Consider the following 24,018-nt stretch of genomic DNA (forward strand, 5'->3'; position numbering starts at 1 on the left):
TATATGTATATATATATATATATATATATATATGCGTGCGTGCGTGCGTGCGTGCGTGCGTGAGTGATTGCGCGTGTGCGTGTGTGAGCGTGTGAGTATGTGTGCATATGTGTATGTGTATTGGATACATTGATCAGAGGGCCGTCTGTGTGGATTCAGGTTTGCAGCGCCTGCGATTGACAATATTCTTTATTCAATATCCTACACTATGTGACGTGACGTATAACCTGTATGTATATATATATATATATATATACCTTGTTGTTTGCTTATGACTGCATTGTCATTGTCACGCGTCTGCGCGTGCGTACTGCCGCTATTATCTTGTTATATTCTTTCTCCGGCGTATGCATGATGCGCTTATACATGGTTCTGTTACTGCGCATNTCTATATATATATATATATATACGCACACACGCAACATATATGTATATATATATATATATATATATGCGTGCGTGCGTGCGTGCGTGCGTGCGTGCGTGAGTGCGTGAGTGATTGCGCGTGTGCGTGTGTGAGTGTGAGTATGTGTGCATATGTGTATGTGTATTGGATACATTGATCAGAGGGCCATCTGTGTGGATTCAGGTTTGCAGCACCTGCGAAGTTGCCTGCGATTGAAAATATTCTTTATTCAATATCCTACACTATGTGACGTGATGTATAACCTATATGTATATATTTATATATATATATATATATATATATATATATTATTATAACCTTGTGTTTGCTACTGACTGCATTGTCATATGTCACGCGTCTGCGCGGTCGCGCACTGCGCTAATCATTTGTTATATTCTTTTCTCCGGCGTATGCAGGTGGTGCGTTTATACAGTGGTTCTGTTACTGGTGCGGCATGGGTCGCTATTAAACAACGAACTTAATGTCCGCTTATGTCCGCTTCTTATAACACATTGACGTTTATTGTATCAAACCCCCACTGAAACTAACATACATACTAAAACATTGATATATATATATATATATATATATATATATACATACATATATTCAAAAACATTATTATACATACTAAAACATTGATATACATACTGAAACATTATTATACATACTGAAACATTATTATACATACTGAAACATTATTATACATACTGAAACATTATTATACATACTGAAACATTATTATACATACTAAAACATTATTATACATACTAAAACATTGATATACATGCGTTGTGATATCATATGATACGTCCCTATATAAATCACACAAGATTTAGCTGGCGTTTATTTCCTCGAACAAGTGAGTATCCAGCGGTAATTTTATAGTAATAATGTTTACTCGGTAGTTTAAACTAATTATCATTAATAATAATAATAATAATAATAATAACAAAATGAATGGTTAACGAAGTAATCACCGTCGTACTTATTTTCTGCCATTTATTTTTTCGCTAGGTTGTCGTTTCTCTTGAGTACGCAGAGAAAATACAAGAGGTGCGTTTGTAGCTGTCTTGTGCCTGCCTGCCTGCATACCTGCCTACCCGCCCGCCTGACTGTCTGCCTGCCTGCCTGCTTACCTGCCTGCATGCCTGCCTGTCTGCCTGCCTGCCTGCTTACCTGCCTGCCTGTCTGCCTGCTTGTAGCGCAAACGTGTGTGCGTGTGCAGTGATCTTTGAATGCCTATCCACCCCCACCCACACACGCACGCACGCACGCACTCACACACGCACGCACGCACGCACGCACGCACGCACACACACACACAGCACGTCAACTTCCCCCTGTAGTGCTCATCAGAAAATTCCACACAGCGAGGGAATGTCACGTGTTGTCACGTGTTGTCCCGTGTTGTCACGTGGTTCACGTTTTTGTGTTAAATGCTATAATGATACATTATGGGTTAGGGGTTGCGGTTCGAATTAGGAGGGAGGGGGTTATAGGTTGTAGTTAGAATCAATGGGAAGGGTTATGGTTAGGATTACAGCTTAGGTTAGGGTTAGGGAAAGGGATAGGGTTCGTGTTAGGTTAGGATCAGAGCTTAGGTTAGGGTTAGGGTTATGGGCGTCGGTTACAGATTGTGGTCTTTCGTCCGAGCAGTCAGCACCACGTGTTCAGGAGTAATAAAGACAAAGTTTGTCTTTATTAACTCCTGGTCGTATTAATAATATAGGATATATATAGAGAGAGAGAGAGGAGAGAGAGATGATGAGAGAGAACGCCAAGAGAGAGAGAGAGAGAGAGAGAGAGAGAGCGGCGAAGAGGAGAGAGAGAGAGAGAGTGAGAGAGGAGAGCGAGAGAGAGCAGAGAGAGGAGCAGAGAGAGAGCGCGAAAGAGAGTAGAGGAGAGCGAGAGCGAAGAGCGGAGCGAGGAGAGCGCAAGAGAGCAGGCAGAGGATAGAGAGAGAGAGCAGAGAGAGCACGCACGAGAGAGGAGCAGATGAGAGAGCAGAGGAGAGAGAGAGAGAGAGAAGAGAGAGAGAGAGAGAGAGAGAGAGAGAGAGAGAGAGAGAGAGAGAGAGAAGAGAGAGGAGAAGAGAGAGAGAGAGAGAGAGAAAGAGGAGAGAGCATTCCTATAGGTTCTGAACATCGCGACATATATCGTGTGTAGTGCTGCGTGCGTGCACGATGTCTTGTGCGTGCGCTGCATGTATGGGTGGTAGTGCGCTTGCCGTGCGTGGCACGTGTCTGTGCTGCGCGGTGCATCTATGTGTCGTAGTAGCGATTGCGTTGCTGCACGCATGTCTGTGTGCGCCGCCGTGCATGTAGTGTGGCGTAGTGCGTGCGTGCGTGCGTGCGGCATGTGGTGCGTGCGTGCGTGCACGTGTCTTCGTGCGCGCCGTGCATGTATGTGTGGTAGCTGGCTGTGCGTGCCGTGCACGTGTCTGTGCGTGCGTGCGTGCGTGCGGCACGCTGTTGTGTGCGTGCGTGCATGTAGTGTTGTATGTCCGCATCGTTGTTTCTCCTTCTAGCTCTGTGTGCGTGTGTCATACGTCTGACCGTCACGTGACCGTGGGCCGTGAACACGTGTACATATCCAATTCCCTTGAGCAAATAATTCAAACAGAGTGGCCAAAGAGGTCATAACTTGTGACTGGTGCCCTGACCCAGTGTCACAAAGCCGGTGTGCAATGGGGGGGCGGGGGTCGCTGTTATAGGGGGGGGGCGGTCGTATAAGCATTGTCACATTAAATAAAAACCGTATGACACCCCACCCAAACGTCACGACCCGGTGTATTGACGTGGATGTGTCTTTTGCCACCCTGTTTGGACATTCTCCCTTGGAATAAGGCCTGATTCGATATATACACGTGGTATTCCTACATGTGATCTGCGTAGTTGGCTCGCTGGGTAGCTATTTCATCTGCAGCTGACAGTTTGGCCAACTTTCTCCAGGCAGCGGACCTACTTGCTGTCTACATCTGTCACATTCTGATGGTTAAAGCTTTACCCTATCTCCTGTTACAGCTCCTGATATCCTATCTCCTGTTACAGCTCCTGATATCCTATCTCCTGTTGCAGCTCCTGATATCTTTAATAGGCGTGTGTATACTCAAACATTGCCACAGTATGTGTGTGCGTGCGCGCATGCGTGCGTGTGTGCGTACGGGTGCAGCGTGCGTGGTTGTGTTCGTGAGTACATAGCTTCTGCTTAGAATCCCGCAAGACGGAGACGAGACGAGACACGACAAGACACGACACGACACGACACGGCCGCGACACGACACGACACGACGCGACGCGACACGACACGACACGACACGACACGACAAGACACTGCGGCGTGTTAGTGAATACACACACCTGCACATGGAGAGTGATTCTATAGTGTAGAGAGATGTCTTGTACTGTAGAGAGAGAGACTTTCTATTGTAGAGAGAGAGAGAGACTTCTATTGTGGAGAGAGAGAGAGACTTTCTATGTGGAGAGACTCTTTATATATACTACTCAACGCATGTAGTTATAGTAATCTATTACGTGTGTATGCCTGCTGAGTTTTACAGTAAGCTAGTACGTAGTTCGCGGTGCCTGCTGAGTTTTACAGTAAGCTAGTACGTAGTTCGCGGTGCGTGCTAAGGTTCGTAGGGTTCGACACGTACTTGTTCACACTATAGCCTAGGAGTTACGCAAGTCACAGCCAGATGGTCGCTAATATAGTTCATAAATGCGTCGTCTCGCAGCGCCACCATCGCAATGTCCGTTGTTTAGTATGCAACGACGCGGCTGTGAAAAGTTGACAACCTGTAAATTCTCAATTGCGAGAGTGCGTGGTGGACTATTTCTTGACACTTGAGTAAAAAACAAATTTATCTATAGAATATCTATAGAATATTATCTATAAATATATATATATATATATATAGCGAATAACAAGCAATCCATTAGTAATTCACCCCAGATATATGATATATAAGATATATGCATAATTTTTATGCATGACTTTGCGATGGTAGAGATTTAACACGTTTGTTTGAAACATCGTTGCTAAGGTGATTGAGTCGATGGATGAAGTAAAGACTGATCCTGCTCAGGAGACACGTGAAGCCAAGGTCAAGTTTGACTTCGACGCAGCATCGCTGAACGAGCTCTCACTGAAAAAGGTAAGAGTGTGGTAATCCGTGCCTCAGCTAGGTATCTCCGTGATGAATTAAAAATGGCTGCATTAAGGCAACAAGCTTTAAATGAAGAGCCGTTACTGAAATCAATCACAGATTAAGATGTATGTACATGCACACACGAAAATAGATAGACAGACGCACGTACATGCACGCACACATGTGTAGTACACACATACATATACATACAACATACACACACGTGCACACATCTGTAGTACACACTAATATAACACAACATGACACGACGTGCACACATGCAGCTGTGGACACACATACATAATACATACAACTACACAGCACGTGCACACATACATCTGTAGTTACACACATACATATACATACAACATGCACACACGTGCACACATCTGTAGTACACACATACATATACATACAACATGCACACACGTGGACACATACATCTGTAGTACACACATACATATACATACAACATACACACACGTGCACACATGCACGCACACATGTGTCATTCACACACGTGCACACATCTGTAGTACACACATACATATACATACAACATACACACACGTGCACACATACTGCGTTAGGACCACACATACATATACATACAACATACACACACGCATGCACACATCTGTAGATACACAGCATGACATATACATACAACATACACACACGGTGCACACATTGCCACGCCACCATGTGTCATTCACACACCGTGCACAATCTGTAGCTCACACATACAATATACATACAACATACACACACGTGACACATCTGTAGTAACACACATACATATCATACAACATACACACACGTGCACACATCTTGTTAGTACCAACACATACATTACATACAACATACACACACGTGCACACATCTGTAGTACACATACATATACACTACAACTAGCACACACGGTGGCACACATCGGCCTAGTACAGCACGTAACATATACATACAACATACACACACGTGCACACATGCCACTCCACACATCTGTAGACACCACATACTATACATACAACATGCCCACACGTGCACAGCATCTGTATACACACATACATATACATACAACATGCACACACGTGCACACATGCACTCACACATCTGTAGTACACACATACATATACATACAACATGCACACACGTGCACACATCTGTAGTACACACATACATATACATACAACATACACACACGTGCACACAATGCCGCACACATGTGTCATTCCACACGTGCAACATCTGTAGTAACACACATAGCATATACATACAACATACACACACGTGCACACATCTGTAGTACACACATACATATACATACACATACACACACGTGCACACATCTGTAGTACACACATACTATTACATCAACATAACACACACGTGCACACATCTGTAGCTACACACATACATATACATACAACATACACGACACATGACCACACATCTGTGTACACCACATACATATACATACAACATGCACACACGTGCACACATGCACGCACACATGTGAACACATCTGCACTCACACATCTGTAATACACACATACATATACATACAACATGCACACACGTGCACACATGCACTCAAGCACATCTGTCAGTACACACATACAATACGAATACAACATACACACACGTGCACACATCTGTAGTACACACATACATATACATACAACATACACACACGTGCACACATGCACGCACACATCTGTAGTACACACATACATATACTACAACATAAACGTGCCACACACGTGCACGCACACTTCTGCTGTTACACACATACATATACATACAACATACACACACGTGCACACATGCACGCACACATGTGTAGTACACACATACATATACATACAACATACACACACGTGCACACATCTGTAGAATACCCATACATATACATACACATGCACACACGTGCACACATCTGTAGTACAACACATACATTACATACAACATACACACACGTGCACATCTGCTAGTACACACATACATAATCCATACAACAACACACACGTGCCACACATCGTAGTACCAATACATATACATACAACACGCACACACATGCACACATGCACGGGCGTGCTAGAGGTCGTTGCTTCAGCAGTGGTGTGTTCACTTGTTTATCAGGGTGAGGTCGTCACGCTGCTGCGGGAAGTTGACGATATACTGGTACGAGGGAGCCATCGGGACCGAGCGCGAATCTTCCCGATAGCCTTACGTGGAGTGATGCGTGCAGACGTCTGCCCGACCCACAACAGCAGCAGCAAACAGCAGCAGCGAGCAGCAGCAGCAGCAACAGCCAGCACAGCAGCACGACTCATCATCGTAGCCTCTCTGTGTATGTGTGGTAGTGTGGTGTGCGTGGTGCGTGCGTCGTGCGGCGTGCGTGCGTGCGTGCGTGCGTGCGTGCGTGCGTGCGTGCGTGTGATTACATGCTTGTGTGCACGTGTGTGTTTCTCTTTACTATATCATCATCATCATCATCATCATCATCATCATCATCATCATCATCATCATCAGCGTGTTTTGTTGATGCAGGTTCGTCGGCATTTTTCTTTTTCGTATTTTCTTGTTTTTGTTTTTTTTTTTTATTTTTACTACTTTTCTTGTTTTTCTTATTTTTTTTTTTATCTTTTTTGTCTTTTTTTCTTTTTTTCTTTTTTTTTTTATTCTTTTTTTTTATTTTTTTCTTCTTTTATTCTTATTTAAGCGTTTTTTTTTTTTGTTTCTTTTTTTTTTTTTTTCTCTTTTTTTTATTTTTCATTTTTTTTTTTTTCTTCTTTTTTTCTTCCTTTTTTTCTTTTTTTTTTTCTATTTCTTTTCTTTTTTTCTTTCTTTTTTTATTTTTTTCCTTTTTTTTTTTTTTTTTTTTTTATTTTTTTTTTTTTTTTGCTTTTTTCTCTTTTTTTTTTTCTCGTTTGTCTCCTCGTCCGATGGCCGCAGCTTCTGTCCAGCGAAGCCCCAATTATTGCCCCCGCAGCGTGAGCGCGCAGCAGGCACACTCACGCCATGGCGCAGCTTCTTCCCAGCGAAGCCCCATCGCCCCCGGCAGCGGAGGCAGCAGCAGGCACACTCACGCCGATGTCCAGGACGCCAGCGCGTCTATCGGACGAAGAGCAGGCCAGCCGGACTCCAGCCCGGCATCCGGGAGGAAGGAATACCAGCAGATGGCGCACCGGTGGGACGCGAGGGAGGTGGCGCCACACGTCGAGGTCGCTGACACCAGGGGGCCCCACACGAAGAGGTGAGGTCGCGTCGCCTAACCGTGGCGCCCCACGTTGTGCCCCACGCTGTCGACGCAGCGGCGTTGTTGTTGTCATGGCCTGTATTCGCAGATACAGCAACAGTCGCAGGGCTTGTAACGGATTTGTACCAGGGGGGTCTAACCGTAACCAAAACTTGCCGAGGCGCTGAACCGGGGGGTCGGGGGGCCCTCCCCAGAAATTTTGTGAATTAGACCCCTTAGATGCGTTTTCTGCGCGAGCAGGGGGGTCCGGACCCTGGACCCCCCCCCCCCCTGCTGACACGCCCCTGGTCGGTACACCAATCATTCGCGTATGTCGCGTCGCGGCATGAGCCAGATTTAAATAATCATATTCATTTCACATTAAACAAATTTGTTCATGTAAAAATACCAAGTAGTATCAAGTATGACCTACCAATATTAAGTCGTATCAGTCAGTAGTGTCATTGCTATCAAGTGAGAATATCGGTAAAACAAAGTCAGTGTTAGATTCTACGATGTTTGCTTTGATTCGCTGTGTCAATGCCGTTCGCTTGTTTGTAGTTACGAGGATCACATGGCGTCGCTGAGAGCTGCTAAGAAGGTGGCTCCCTCTGTTGACGTGTTTAACGGCCCGACCTCTCCCCTCGCCTCGCCGCGAGGGAGCGCGAAATCTGTGAGTGCATATATACAAGAGAACAGTCATACCTGTGTGTTAGTGCTCATCTATAGAGAACAGTCATACCTGTGTGTTAGTGCTCATCTATAGAGAACAGTCATACCTGTTTCCTGTGTGTTAGTGCTCATCTATAAGAAGCAGTCACACCTGTTGTAGTGCTCATCTATAGAGAACAGTCCATACCGTCTGTAGTGTTATGCTATAAAAAACACTCATACCTGGTGTTAGTGCTCATCTATAGATAAACAGTCATAACCTGGTGTGTATGCTGACCTCATATAGAGAAACAGTCATACTGTGTGTTAGTGCCTTATCTATATGGAGGAACAGTCATACCTGGTGTGTTAGGTGCCTCATCTATACAGAGAACTAGTGCAAACCTGTGTATGTTATGCCTATCTATAGAGGACATATACCTTGTGTTAGATGTTCATCTATAGAGAACAGTCAGTACCTGTTGTGTTACTGTGCATCGCATCTATTAGAGAAGTCAGTTACCTGTTGTTAGTGTGCTCATTCTATAGAGAACAGTCATACCTAGTGTTAGTACCATCTATAGAGAACAGTCATCACCTGTGTGTGATGTTCATCTATAGAGAACAGTCATACCTGTGTGTTAATGTTATTCTATAGAGAACAGTCATAGCCTGTGTGTAGTGCCATCACTTATAAGAACAGTCCAAACCGTGTTTGCCCTCTGATAGAGAACATCATAGCCTGTGTTTAGTGCTCATCATAGAGAACAGTCAACACCCTGTGTGATCTCATCCATAGAGAAACAGGTCAATACCTGTGTTATGCTCATCTCTAGAGAAGCAGCATACCGTGTTCGTTAGTGCTCATCTATAGAGAACAGTCATACTGGTGTTATGCTCATCTATAGAAACGTCCATACCTGTGTGTAGGCTCATCTATAAGAAGAACAAGTCAAACCTGTGTTAGTGCTCATCTATAGACAACAGTCCAATACCTGGTTAGTGTTCATCATAAGAACATTCATACCGGTGTTAGTGCTCTATCTATAGAGAACATCTACCGTGGTGTGTAGTACTCACTATAAAGATACAGTCATACCTGTGGTAGGCTCATCTAACGAGAACAGTCATACGCTGTTTTAGGCCATCTATAGAGAACAGTCATACGGTGTTGTGCTCATCTATAAAGAACATCATAACCTGTGTGTTAGTGTTCATTCTATAAGACCAGTCAACGCGTGGTTAGGCTCATCTATTAGAAACATCATACCTGGTTAGTGGGCTCATCTATAGAGACACGTCATACTGTGTGTTATACATCTATAGAGAACAGTCACCCTTTGGTAGTGTTCATGCTATACAGAACAGTCATACCTGGTGTAGGTCCATCTAAGAGAAAGCAGTCATACCTGTGTGTTAGTGCTCATCTCTAGAGAACATCAAACCTGTGTGTTACGCTACTATAGAGAACAGTCATCACCTGTGGTAGTCTTCATCTTCGAGAACATCATACCTGGGTATGCTCATCAATAACACAGACATACCTTGTGTTAGTCCATCTATAGAGACCAGTCATCACTGTGTGTTAGTGCTCATCTAGAGAGAACAGCATACCTGTGTTTTAATGCTCATCTTAGTAGAGAACATCATACCCTGTTGTTATGCTCCCAATCTATAGACGAGAACAGTCATACCTGTGTGTTAGTGCTCATCTATAGAAACAGTCATACCTGTGTGTTAGTGCCATCTATAGAAACAGGCCATACCGTGTGTTAGTGCTCATGCATAGAGAACATCATCCCTTGTCGTTAGTGCCATCTTAGTAGAGACAGTCATACCTGGGTAGCTGCTCATCTATAGAGAACTCGGCACGCTTCTACAGAGAACGCTGTTGGCCTCTTTCCTGACTGACCTGTCATGAAGGCCACTGACCTTCTATGAAAGGGCCACTGACCTTCTATGAAGGGCCACTGAACTGCTATGACAGGCCACGACCTGTCTGATGAATGCCACTGACCTTCTATGAAGCCACGACCTCTATGAAGGCCACGCCTGTCAATGAAGCACTGACCGTCATGAAGGGCACGACCCTGCTAATGAAGCCACTGACGCTGTCTATGAGGCCACGACCTGCTATGAAGGCCACTGACCTGTCTATGAAGCCACGCCTGTCTATGAAGGCCACTGACCTGTCTATGAGGGCACTGACCTGTCTATAAGCTCACTGACCTGTCCATGAAGCCACGACCTGTCTAGAAGGCCACTGACCTCTATGAAGGCCACGACCTTCTATGAAGCCACGGACCTTCTATGAAGGCCCACTGACGCCTGCTATGAAGCCACGACCGTCTATGAAGGCCACTGTTGGTTTTGCTATTGAGCGATCGAATATACAGGTTTCCCCAACACTTATGTATAGCATATATGTTTTTCCTCCCACACTATGTATACATATATGTTTCCCCACACTTAATTATACATATGTTCCCCCACACTTATGTATACATATAATGTTTCCCCACACCTATGTATACATATATGTCCGCCGGGCACTTATGTATACATATAGTTTATTAATGGCACTATGTAGTACATAGCTGCTTATAATGCATACACGTGGCAATCGTCACTATTGTCTATGTTATTGTGTAAATGAAAGCCTAATATCTATCCTTCTTATATATAAATATATATATATTAATATATTATATATCTAAGTATATATACATATGTATTATTATATATCATATTCAATGGTTATATAAATATATATAATATTAGATATTATACATATATACACATATATATAAATACTACGCGGTACCCGCTGCGCTGGTAAAATCGTGCTACTAATCAACACTAATCAATTGCCACAATAGGAACATTGGGTACAAATCGACAATAAACATTGCACACAAATCAATATTTACAAATCAGGTAATAAGATAATAAGCATGGGGAAATACTGTACTATGAGATGATTATATGACAGCAAACCGAACTTTGAACCCCTGGGGCCGGCCAAGAAAAATTATCTTAACATTAACTAAACTAAGTTTTCTCTAAACGCGTGCCAGAAACTCTCGTAAGTTTAAGAAGAATTAAAAAATTCTCGTACTTTTTGCTCCTAACTTAAGAGATCCTCCAGACCTCCGTAACTTTAATATTAAGTGAAAAATAACACATTCACACCACTAATACAATTATAGTGACATTATTATTTATACGATCAATGAATAGAAATTGTGTTTTTCTCGAAAAACACGCAAAATCATAATACTACCGCTAATAGAAACAAAACAATACTATTTATAAATGCGTAATCGCATTTGTTCTCTGTTTCAAAGTTTGCAACGCTTGCCACATTCTCGGTCCGTGTTACAGTTGAGAATTGCGTTGTGCAAATAATTCATGACCACGTAATATTTCAATCAAATTATTTTTATATGCTTTTAACCATCATAATAGCACTAAATTACTGGATGTACAATAAATGTGTATGAATGTAATTGAGATCGATTCCCATTCAATCAGGCAGCCTGTGATGAAGTTCACATTATCGGTAAGTTTCACTTAGTAACGTTGTTAAGTGTTCTGGGACCGCTATTAAGNCTGATCGGGGATTGGGTCGGTCCAGATTTTTGGATTTTCCGTATTCTCGGGCAGTGCTTTTAAAATAAAAAAATAAAAAGGAATAAAGAAGATATGAACAGGTAAATTAGAACGTGTAATGCTTGAAATCATGTGTAAAAATGAATATTGTAAAAGAAAATATAGTAAACAAATGAAAGAGGAAGTTATTATATACAAATTCATTATTTATTTTTAGTTTATCAAACAGAGAGTTAAATTTAACGAGTTTTCGAAAATTCCTGATTTGGCATCCAGATTTTTGGACTTCTACTGTATCTCGTATTCTCATTCACACTTCTGTTCGGATGTCGTCACATAATAATAAGATATAATGTCCTGTTTTCACACTAGAATGTGAAACTATTATCATGAACGTTTAAGCAATACCAATCCCAAGTTTAAGAACATATCTAGACCGTTTCAACGCAAGATCACGTGCCCTTCCCCATGATGCTCTGAAAATAGCACAATGTAAGCAACTACCCACCACCATCTAAGCTCGCTTCAATCTCGCATGTTTTTTATGTTTCCCAGGTTCAGGGCCATGTACGCATACAGGCCTCAGAATCAGGACGAACTAGAGCTGCAAGAGGGCGACACTGTCTATGTGATGGAGAAGTGTGACGATGGATGGTTTGTTGGATCATCGCTGCGCACCGGTCGCTTTGGAACCTTCCCCGGAAACTACGTGGATCCCTCGTGTGAGTACACTGACAATGATGCGTAGATATAGGGAGAGAGGAGAGAGAGAGAGAGGGAAAGAGGAAACTACGTGGATCCTCCGTGTGCAGTACGACTGACAATGATGGCGTAGAGATAGGGAGGGAGTGAGAGAGAGAGGTGGGGGGAGAGGAGACAGTGAGAGAGAGAGGTAGATATAGAGATAGATGGAGAGAGAGAGAGAGGGAAGAGAGGAAACTACGTGGATCCCTCGTGTGAGTACACTGACAATGATGCGTAGATATAGGGAGAGAGGAGAGAGAGAGAGGTGGGGAGAGAGGAGACAGTGAGAGAGAGAGGTAGATATAGAGATAGATGGGGAGAGAGAGAGAGGGAAGAGAGGAAACTACGTGGATCCTCGTGTGAGGTACGCTGACAATCGATCGCGTAGCATATAGGGAGGAGAGGAGAGAGATAGTAGGTGGGGGGAGAGGAGAGAGTGGGAGAGAGAGAGGTAGATATAAGAGATAGCATGGCGAGCGAGAGAGAGAGGGAAGAGAGGAAACGTAGTGGATCCCTCGTGTGAGTACACTGACATGAATGCAGTAGAGATATGGGAAGAGGAGAGAGAGAGAGGTGGGGAGAGAGGAGACAGTGAGAGAGAGAGGTAGATATAGAGATAGATGGGAGAGCGAGAGAGAGGGGAGAGAGAGAAACTACGTGATGCCCTCGTGTGAAGTACACTGACTAATGAGGGGCGTAGAAGATAGGAGATGAGAGAGAGATAGAGGTGGGGGGAGAGGAGACAGTGAGAGAGAGAGGTAGATATAGAGATAATGGAGAGAGAGAGAGAGGGGAAGAGAAGGAAACTAAGCGTGGATCCCCTCGTGTGAAGTACAGCTGACAATGTGCGTAGAGATAGGGGAGAGGAGAGAGATAGAAGGTGGGCGGGAGAGGAGACAGTGAAAGAGGAGTAGAGGTTAGATAATACGAGATAGATGGGGAGAGAGATGAGAGAGGGAAGAGAGGACACTAGCGTGGATCCCTCTGTGAGTACATGAACAATTGATGCGTAGATATAGGGAGGGAGTGAGAGGAGAGAGAGGTGGGGAGAGAGGAGACAGTGAGAGAGAGAGGTAGATATAGAGATAGATGGAAGAGAGAGAGAGGGAAGAGAGGAAACTACGTGGATCCTCCGTGTGAGTACAACTGACAATGATGGCGTTAGATAATAGGAGGGAGTGAGAGAGAGCGGTGGGGGGGGAGGGAGAGACAGTGAGAGAGAGAGAGAGAGGTGGGGGGGGAGAGGCGACAGTGAGAGAGAGAGGTAGGAATAATGGAGATAGACTGGAGAGAGAGAGAGAGAGAAGAGAGGAAACACACATGATCTCGTGTGAGTACACTGACACTGATGATCGTAGATATAGGGAGGGAGTGAGAGTAGATAGAGGTGGGAGAGATGGAGAGCAGTGAGAGAGAGAGAGAGAGGTGGGGAGAGGGGGAGAGAGAGGAGAGAGATGGGGAGAGAGGAGAGAGGAGACAGTGAGAGAGAGAAAGATGGGGAGAGAGTGGGAGAACGCAGTAGATAGAGAGAGAGGTAACTTAAAGAGGGAGAAACTGCGAAAGAGGAAGACGGAATAAGAGGGAGAAAGGCAAGTGAAAAGATAGGAAGAGGAAGAGACAGTGCGGAAAGGAAATAGAAAGAGAGAGAGAGAGTGTGAGAGAGAGAGAGAGAGAGAGAAAAGAGAGAAGAAGAGAGAGCAGAGAGAGAGAGAGAGAGAGCGAGCGAGAGAGAGAGAGAGCGAGAGAGAGAGAGAGTGAGAGCGGAGAGTGAGAGGGAAGCGATGAGAGTGAGAGCGAGAGCGAGCGCGAGAGAGAGAGGAGAGAGAGAGAGAGAGAGAGAGAGAGAAGAGGCAAGAGAGAGAAGCGAGAGCGAGAGCGATAGAGGCCGAAGAGAGCGAGAGAGCGAGAGAGCGAGAGCGGAGAGAGCAGAGAGAGCGAGAGGAGAGCGAGAGGCGAGAGGCGAGAGCGAGAGGCGAGAGGCGAGAGAGAGAGAGAGAGAGAGAGAGAGGAGAGGAAGAGAGAGAGAGAGGAGAAGAAGAGAGAGAGAGCGAAGAGTGAGCAGCTAAGAAAAGAAGATGAGAGCACAAGACGTAGTGAGGGCAGGGAACAGGGAGAATGGGTGGCGCAGAAGAACATATTGCTTCGCTAGCACAGCAGACACTTCACTGGGTAGGAGGCCACATTGCGCGTGAGGCAAGTGGGATGGGTAGATAGAGTTATGCAGACCACGTGGTGCTTTGCGAAGTCCGAGTTACGTGTGATGGCTTTATGTAGCGACGGCTATTTACTCGCCTCTCCTGCATCTATAAAGACTTCAGCAAACATTTTCAGAAACAAGTTTAGTATATTATATAGTATATTATAAGGTAAATTATATGTACAAGAAACTTCATTGTATTTAATCTCTATTCAATGCCAAACTTCTGAATGCGAGGACTATTGTTAGATTTGGTGATAGTATCGATATATGGTTAATGTACAGGAAATCATAATTTCTTCTCTCATAACTCATCCGTAGTATTAATGTCAATTCTGTACATTTTAAGCTGCCTTGGATGATTACGAAAAGGTAAGTATACCAACTCCGAAATTTCGGATCCGACCTTGTGCTTAAGATTGTTTACGAAGCAATGATGTGCATCTGTTACATGAAATTATGTAATGATATAACACGAATCGCGTAATACATATGTATAACTCCGTTCTTATTGCTATGCAGAGAGAGTCGCTGTCACGAACGCCGCCGCTGGCGCCCCCTAGGCTGCTTCATCAAGTGAACAACGTCAAGACATATTTCGTTTAGTCATCAGAGCGATAGAGTAGAGATGCTCTAAGCCATGTTCTGTGCGTGTTAGTACTGTTACACTGTCACTGGTGTAGCACAAATAGCTGTATAGGCTAACGTACGTTGCCACTGTAAGATCGAATAACGTTCGTTCTCCGCCGCACCTGCATCCATGCTTGAACAAGAGAGCATCTTCATGATTGGTGCAGTCTCGTGGTCACAGTTTCCGCCGACACAGCGAACTTATAGTGTAATTTTAAATACAGCTAATTAGCTATTCAACTAATTATGCAGCTAATTAATTATTCGCAGATGCGTCGTGACTACGACGATGGGTGAAAACCTGGCAGCAGTCCTGTAGTCTGACTTGTCCTGTGTAGCTCTAATTCTTCATCAGTGTATCGGAGTTTCGAGAAGCCGTGACGTATATAAATCTATGATGGACGTCACGTGCGCATGCGCGTGCGTTAAGATGGCCGCCAGGCATCGCTGTGCGGCGGACACGACCCTGATCTTGATTACTCACTCTGAGATACAAACACGTGTTAGAGAAAGAAGTGAAAATTGTATGAAATAGGCAACTAACCGAAGGGCATGTTCACCCCGAGACTCGTGAGATGTGAGAGATTGTTCTTCAGCATGTGAACACGGAGTATGTGCGATATAGTATAGCGAGTTGGTTACGATGTTATGTGCGATATAGTATAGCGAGTTGGTTACGATGTTATGTACTAACTGTTAACATTTAACGTAGCATTAGATCTATTTCTATCGCAAGTGGTAAATTGACGGATAAAGCGCGCAGGGAATTTTGTTGTCAGTCAATTTTAGTTACAAGTGATGCTACTAGGTGGCGGCAGCTGTCGCGCGTGTGCCGAACCCACTGATCTCTATATTAACTTAGTAGTAGTTAGTATAGAGATCAGTGGTCGAACCTTGTAGTATATGTGTGTGTACGTTTGCAGATATACATGTTTGCTTACTTGCTAGAATCAGTGATGTTTTCCTCCTAGCGGACATATTACTGCACGACGCGAGCCCCTTGTTAAGGAAACACTCAGTGAAAAACACTCAGCAGAGGGCCGCTGCTTGTTAATGAAAAAGCATCAGCCAGTAGCGAGCGCTGCTTGTTAAGGAAACACTCAGCAGAGGGAGCTGCTTGTTAAGGAAACACTCAGCAGAGGGAGCTGCTTGTTAAGGAAACACTCAGCAGAGGGCGCTGTTTCCTTTGCCCCCCCCCGGATGTATATACGCTGTTGTTTGCGCGCCACCCGGGGGGGGGGGGGGTTACGCCAACCCATTCACATGTAATCAAGTGTTAATAATACCTAATAAAGGTATTATTAGCTCTCGATGTAATGACGTTATTTATATACATAGCGTGTAGTTCTGCGGTCATGCGTTATACGTAAACTGGGTGACAGCCACTGCCCAGAACATTTTATTTTGTCGGTAACATTTTCGTCCCCTCTTCTTAACCAAAGCCCAGCTTATCCGTATAGTGTTAGGGAGCGCTCGTGTATTTTGCTTGTAGTTTTTTTGCATCGCGCTGTATTTATTAGACGTAGACAAAGATGGCGGTCGTCGGGGTCGTCATGGCAGGGCTAACTCGCCGAACCTTTAGTGAATATATATTTATTTTAGTGAGCAGACTAGCTATTGTGTATTTTGTAGGCGAGGATGAAGAGAAGGTGTCTCAATGCCATTTTATTTGTTTTTGTTTCCATAGCGATATTTATATATTCTCGATTGTTGAGTATTTTTTTCGACTCTTTGATTGTATGGCGACTAACTTGCGAGATTAATGTAGAATTCTCCGGCAGGTGGTGCTGGTGTCACTTTCTCGTTCGCGTGAGTGGCTAAACGCAATGGTGCTATTGCAGTCTGTGCAACTTTTTTACACTTAATCTGGTGGAATTCCTGCATCGAGCCGATCCACTGTAGTGAGTGAACGTCAGCAAGACAGTTTGTGATAAAAACGGATTGACAATATCTATACACATTGTTCTTAGTTTTTATAGAGCAGTTAGCGGCGGTTCGATGCGATATGCCTACCACAGCAGTGTCTAATAATAAATAATATATTATCAATATATAATTTATAATATTATTAATTTAATTTAATTTAATATAAATTAAATTAAATTAAATATTAATATTATTATTATTTATAATATAATATTAATATATAATATTTAATATATATTAATAATAATACCGATTATTATTCGCCCCTCTTGATGGCTATGTACGCGCGCTCCCGTATATTTAGAATAAGGAGGTAATAAAGCACAGAACTTATCTATATTAACTTCTGATAGAATGTCTATGAACCGACCGACCGACCGACTCGCGGCATTTCTGTAAGATTCTGCAAGCAGGTGGCGCTGGTGTCGGGAGGTTCACCGCCCTGTGCTATGCAGAAAAGGGATGGTACCTCGTTGCTTATAATCGATTGATCATGATAATTACAATGATGATGATAATAATAATATTAGTTATAATAATAATAAGAATAAAACAAATGTTCTTGTTCACATTTTGTGCATAACAGACGCAAACAAGCTTCAGTTAAATACCGGCGTATGCCACACTGGTGCGTAACCGACGTGGCGTGGATAACTCCTGTGAGAGGGGGAGGAAGCAGAGTGAGGGTTAGAGAAAACCGAGCAGGGCGACGGGGTGGAGGAGGAAGAGACGTGGAGGCCGGTCAGCAGAAACCGAGAGGTGCGAGGCAAGAGAGTGCGGAGGCCGTAGAGAAACGCAGGAGGTGGAGGAAGAGAAGTGAGGTAGAGAAACGCAGAGGTGGAGGAAGAGAGTGAGGGCTAGAGAAACCGCAGAGGTGGAGGAAGAGAGTGAGCGGTAGAGAAACCGGCAGAGGGGGCAGGAAGACGAGTGCAGGCGGCTAGAGAAACCGAGAGGTGAGGAAGAGAGTGAGGTAGAGAAAACCGCAGAGGTGGAGGAAGAGACAGAGTGAGGGTTAAGAGAAACCGAGAGGTGGAGGAAGAGAGTGAGCGTAGGCAGAAACGAGCAGGTGGAGGAAGAGAGTGAGGCGTAGAGAACCGACGAGGCTGCGAGAAGCAGAGTGAGCGGTAGAGAAAAGCCGAGAGGGGGAGCGAGAGAGCTGAGGTAGAGAAAGCCGCAGAGGGGGCAGGAAGAGAGTGAGGGATAGAGAAACGGCAGAGCGCTTGCGGAGGAAGCAGAGTGCAGGGTAGAGCAAAACGAGAGGTGGAGGAAGAGAGTGAGGGTAGGAGAAACCGAGAGGTGGAGGCGAGCAGACGTGAGGGGGTAGAACGAAAACGAGAGGTGGAGGAAGAGAGCTGAGGGTTAGCAGAAAACAACCGACGAGGTGTGAGCGAAGCAGCAGTGAGGCCGGTAGAGAAACCGGCTAGAGGTGTAGGAAGAGAGGTGCAGGGTTAGAGAAAACCGAGAGTGGCAGGAAGCGAGAGTGAGGAGTTAGAGAAACGGAGAGGCGTGGAGGAAGAGAGTGAGCGCGTAGAGAAAAACGAGAGGTGGAGGAAGAGGAGTGAGGCGGTAAGAAACCGAGAAGGTGGGAGGAAGAGAGGAGGTAGCAGAAAAACGAGAGGTGCGGAGGAAGAGGCAGTGAGGGGTTAGAGAAAACGCACAGAGTGGAGGAAGAGAGTGAGAGGTAGAGAAACGAGAGGTGGAGGAAAGACGAGTGAGGCTAGAGAACACGACGAGGTGGACAGGAAGAGAAGTGAGGGTAGAGAAAAACCGAGAGCGTGCGAGGAAGAGAGTGAGCGGTACGCAGAAACGAGCAGCGTGCCGAGAAGAGAGTGAGGGTAGAGCAAACGAGAGGGGAGGAAGAGGAGTGAGCGCGCTAGAGAAAACGGAGAGGTGGCAGGAAGATGAGTGAGGGTAGAGAAACCGACGAGCGGGGAGCCGAAGAGAGTGAGGGTAGAGAAACGAGAGCGGGGGAGGAAGAGAGTGAGCGGTAGAGAAACGACGCAGCAGGCGATTAAGCCGCAGAGAAATCAATTAATGAGTGCGAGCAGGACACCCGCAGCGCACAGTGACGTCATCAATTCCAGGCCGGGCAGAGCAGTGCCCCCTAGCGGCCAGTGGCCGGTTCAGGAAGTGAATATCTAGGGGGGGCGGGACGCGAATCATGCCGAAGCTCAAAAGGGCCCACGAAGCGCCCGTGGCGGGGAGGGGGTTTAGGCTAAAAATACTTAGCCCTGAAATTCTAGCGGGGGGGCCGCCCCCTTGCCTCCCTCCCTGGATCCACCACTAGGATAATCCCGAGGAAAGCTACGAATTACGTCCATAGCGTACATAAATGCTATTATTAGATCTTGGTTATGGCACGGTCCGTAACTATAACGTTTAGCATATCTATCAACCGGCGTTGAACATAAAGGTTTGGACATCTTTTTGCCTATTTATTGCCTATCAGCGCATGCATCCAACCACCCGCGCGCCATCTATCCGCCCGCCTTCCACCCAGCTATCCAGTTTATCCACCCACCATCCATCCATCCATCCATCACATCAATTCCAATCATCCATCCATCCATCCATCCATCCATCCAGTCCATTATTCCACCCATCCATCATCCATCCATCCATCCATCCATCCATCCATCCACCCCATCCCATACCATCCATTCATCCATCCATCCAATCCATCCAATCCCATCCATCCCATCCATCCATCCATCCATCCATCCATACCATCCATCCTCGATCTTCGCATCCACCCACCCAGCCATCCAGTCCATCCATCCATCCATCCATCCATCCATCCATCCATCCATCCATCCATCCTTCCATCCTGTCGATCCACCCATCCATCCATCCATCCTTCGATGCCTTCCGAATCCATCCTCCATCCATCCATCACATCCATCCATCCATCATCCTTCCATCCTTCGATCACCCATCCATCACATCCATCCATCCATCCATCCATCCTTTCATCCTCGAACCCACCCATAAATTCTTCCCATCCACCCAACACACCCGTTCCGGCCGATCGTTGCAAAAACGTATTGCCGTATTATGCCTAAACATAAACAGGTCGCTGGCAAAATAACACAACCACGTTTGCTTGCTTTAACAGTTATTTTTAGCTAGCACACGTGTAAACGGGCTTCCTTTCTAAGCGCCAGTACCAGGCAACGCGCGTAGCCAGCGATTAATCTAAGGAGGGGGGGCGGCAATGAGTCGAGGGAGCGGAGCGCCCGAGGGGTGGGGTGTATCCCCACTCTCACAGTGAGCAGCAGTAGCAGGTAGCAGTATTTTGATGTAGATTATTTTAACAAAACAAGCGAGAATCATTAAATAAAATTTCTAGTATTGATTCTTATAATGAATATCATGAACACCGTCTGCTAAGCCAATCAAAACAGAAATAGCATGAAGCCATGAGGTTGCGCGATCCACTTGACAAATTACATTCTATACAACAAAGTCAATGTAACCTATACAAAGATACGGCTCGTAACGTAGTTTTGATGACACTTGAGGGAGGGGGGGGCGAGCATATTTTATCCATCCAAGCTTCCATGTCACATACAGGCAAGAGGCGAAAATACAGCTCTACTCAAGCCTACCGACCGCGCGTCCCGCGTTCATCCTCAACCAAAAACACAAAAAGGCCCCCCCCCAACCAAAGAAGACGTGGGAAGAACAAATAAACATGTATGCAGCTAAGAGCTTGTTAATTCTCTAACGTTCAAAACTTAATTTATCACATCCATTTTAAGTTTCGCTGCCGCGCTGTTTGCCCGTGATTGGACGCTCACGCCGCTCCACACACGCGCTCACGCACACACAGCTCGCCACAACCAACGCGCTCACGACACGGGCACGCCGCCACACACGCGCGCTCACGCACACACGCCCGCCACCCACACACGCGCTTCACGCACACACGCCGCACACAGCGCGCTCAGCGCACACACGTCGACCACACGCGGGCTCACGCCACACACGCCGCCCACAACCCACGCGCCGCTCACGCACACACGGCGCGCACGACCAACGCGCTCACGCCCAGCCCACGTCACACCACACCGCGCTCACGCACACACGCCAGCACACACGCGCTCACGCGCTCACCGCGCCCACGTTCGCACACGACGCGTTGCACGCAACACGCGCCTCACGCACACACGGCTCACACACACGGCGCTCACGCACACAACGCCCCGCACACACGCGCTCACGCACACACGTCGCCCTCACCAACGCGCTCACGCACACACGTGCAGGCGACACACGCGCTGCACGCACACACGCCGGCACAGCACGCGCTCACGCACACACAAGGTGGCGTCGACGAGCGGCGCTCACGCACACACCCGTCACACCACACGACGCCTCACGCCACACCACGTCACACAACGCGCTCACGCAACACAGCCGTCGCACACACGCCGCTCACGGCACACCACCGTCGCACACACGCTCTCACAGCACCACGTCCGCACCCACACGCCGCTCACGCGACCACGCCGCGCACCACACGCCGCACACACCGGCGTCCATGCACACACGCGCTCACGGCACACCACGTCAACACCACATGCCGCTCAAGCACACACGCGCCTGCACGCACCAACGTCGCACACACGCGCTCACACACACACGCCGCACACACGCGTCCATGACTCCATTGCCACACACCGCGCTCACGCGACACACGCACACACGGCGAGCGACCCAGCCGCGCCCACACCGAGCCGCCGCAGCCACGCACGCCTCTGCACGCGCACCGTCCACACGCGGGTCGCGACACCACGCCGCTCACGCCACACGTGCGCACACACGCGCTCACGCACACGACGCCGCCACAACACGCAGTCCATGCACACACCGGCCGCCTCACGCACACAACGTGCACACACGATTCGCTCACGCACACACGCGCCTCACGCACCCACGTCGCACACACGCGCTCACACACACACACCCACGCTTCGCGCACACGCGCTTCACCGCGACACACACGTGCTCACCGCTACACGACGTCACACACAACAGCGCCCTCACGCAACACAGCGTGCGCCGCACACGCGCTCACGCCGGCACCACGATAAAAACAACCTTGCGTCGACCCCCTCATACCCGGTCCTTGACCCGCGCGCCCCCCCCCCAATCCCAAAAACTGCTCCGGCGCGCCCTTGACCTCGCCACCTTACGTCACACGCGACGTTAGGGACCCCGGGACCGCCGAACTTAAACTGATCACACTGCAATCGCCAGTGATTTACAGCTCCCGAACAGAACCAGTACACAGAATTTGCATCGCCCATTACATCCGCAGTTACAGAATTTGTCTTGTATTTCAGTGAGGCGAATTATTTCTTTGTTAACTTTATTTTCTATTTTTTGCCCTTCTAAATCTTAGGAGGGGGCGCACTGCACACCCCATCGCCCCCCCTCGCCCCCTGCTACGCCACTGAGTACCGGCCGTCCAGCTGCACTAGGTAACTTACTGACACACTGCGAGCGCATCGCGTTCTAGCGTTTGTCTACATGCTACAGTCAGCAGCAGCTACACGCAGGTGGAGCTGTCAGCTTGGCCCTCAGCTGTTCACTCGCTCACCCCGCGTGTGATTGGCAGGGTAAGATCACTTTATTCTGCGCGGCCATTGTGTCTTGGCTCTGTAATTTATAACTACAACTGGCCGTGGTGCAGCGTTCAGTCTACCCAACCTATTATAAAGTTCCCCCGCGCATGACCGCTGGAACAGCTTAGGCGAGCTACTACAGCCAGCCAAAAACAGTGGTACAAACTATACACTTCGCTGCTGTGACAACACGTTGCGACAACATCGCCATACATATTAATTATCGCTATTACTCATGGGCCCGTCCGACACACACGAAGCAGCTGCATGCGTCTCTCTCCGAGGACTGGAAACGATAAGCACCGGTCTTCGAGAACCTTGGAAGCAGAACCTAGTTCGTGAACAACCACAAACTGGCGACGTCGCCGAGCTGTCATCTGGCAGAGCCGAGGGCCGTGAGGCCAACACTTCGGCGCTTTCCAGATGACAGGTGCACATTTGACTTAACTTCTCGGAATATATACATCTTCGCAGGCCGACGAGGCGCCCGACGGACCTGTTTACCGTCTTGTAAAGGTGTATCAACGACTGAATTGCCTTCATAGAATTCACTCGCTACTGACAGTAGAAAGGCTCCACCAGCCTTACGCCCACCAGGGATCTGGAGTCTGCGATCGTTTACTTGCGTAAGCCCACTTGTTACGTGAATAATAACACCAGGGAGCCAGCTAGCCTAAGCCATGGGGCGCCTGTGACCTAGCCATGGGCGTGGGTCGATACGACCTAGCCATGCGGGTGGCTGAACCTCTAGCCCGACCAGGCTGGCTTGCCGACGGATTGTCTATACGATCTCTAACCCCTAGGCCACTACCGATTTCTTGGAGAGTT

The 24,018-nt window shown here is 46.7% G+C and overlaps 2 protein-coding genes across 2 annotated transcripts; both read left to right on the plus strand.

Annotated features, from left to right (window-relative positions):
- Positions 1-1,427: 1,427 nt before the first annotated feature.
- On the plus strand, positions 1,428-7,107 carry LOC106818417 (vinexin-like). Its single transcript, XM_014823129.1, has 4 exons — positions 1,428-1,462; positions 4,455-4,565; positions 6,702-6,844; positions 7,095-7,107. The coding sequence occupies exons 2-4, from the start codon at positions 4,467-4,469 to the stop codon at positions 7,105-7,107; spliced, it is 255 nt and encodes an 84-aa protein (XP_014678615.1). The 5' UTR covers positions 1,428-1,462; positions 4,455-4,466.
- Positions 7,108-7,494: 387 nt separating this feature from the next.
- On the plus strand, positions 7,495-18,414 carry LOC106818418. The gene is made up of 3 exons (XM_014823130.1): positions 7,495-7,818; positions 8,362-8,477; positions 18,332-18,414. Exons 1-3 carry the CDS (start codon positions 7,508-7,510, stop codon positions 18,412-18,414), a joined length of 510 nt encoding a protein of 169 aa, XP_014678616.1. The 5' UTR covers positions 7,495-7,507.
- Positions 18,415-24,018: the final 5,604 nt, after the last annotated feature.

Source organism: Priapulus caudatus, unplaced genomic scaffold (assembly GCF_000485595.1).
Source record: "Priapulus caudatus unplaced genomic scaffold, Priapulus_caudatus-5.0.1 Scaffold2227, whole genome shotgun sequence".
Lineage (NCBI taxonomy): Eukaryota > Metazoa > Priapulida > Priapulimorpha > Priapulimorphida > Priapulidae > Priapulus > Priapulus caudatus.

Coding starts and splice junctions, on each gene's coding strand:
- LOC106818418 (XM_014823130.1), top strand. CDS start 7,508: ATGGCCGCAGCTTCTGTCCAGCGAAGCCCCAATTATTGCCCCCGCAGC. Junction 7,819..8,361: donor AGGGGGCCCCACACGAAGAG/GTGAGGTCGCGT, acceptor GCTTGTTTGTAG/TTACGAGGATCACATGGCGT. Junction 8,478..18,331: donor AGGGAGCGCGAAATCTGTGA/GTGCATATATAC, acceptor GTGCGAGGCAAG/AGAGTGCGGAGGCCGTAGAG.
- LOC106818417 (XM_014823129.1), top strand. CDS start 4,467: ATGGATGAAGTAAAGACTGATCCTGCTCAGGAGACACGTGAAGCCAAG. Junction 4,566..6,701: donor ACGAGCTCTCACTGAAAAAG/GTAAGAGTGTGG, acceptor CTTGTTTATCAG/GGTGAGGTCGTCACGCTGCT.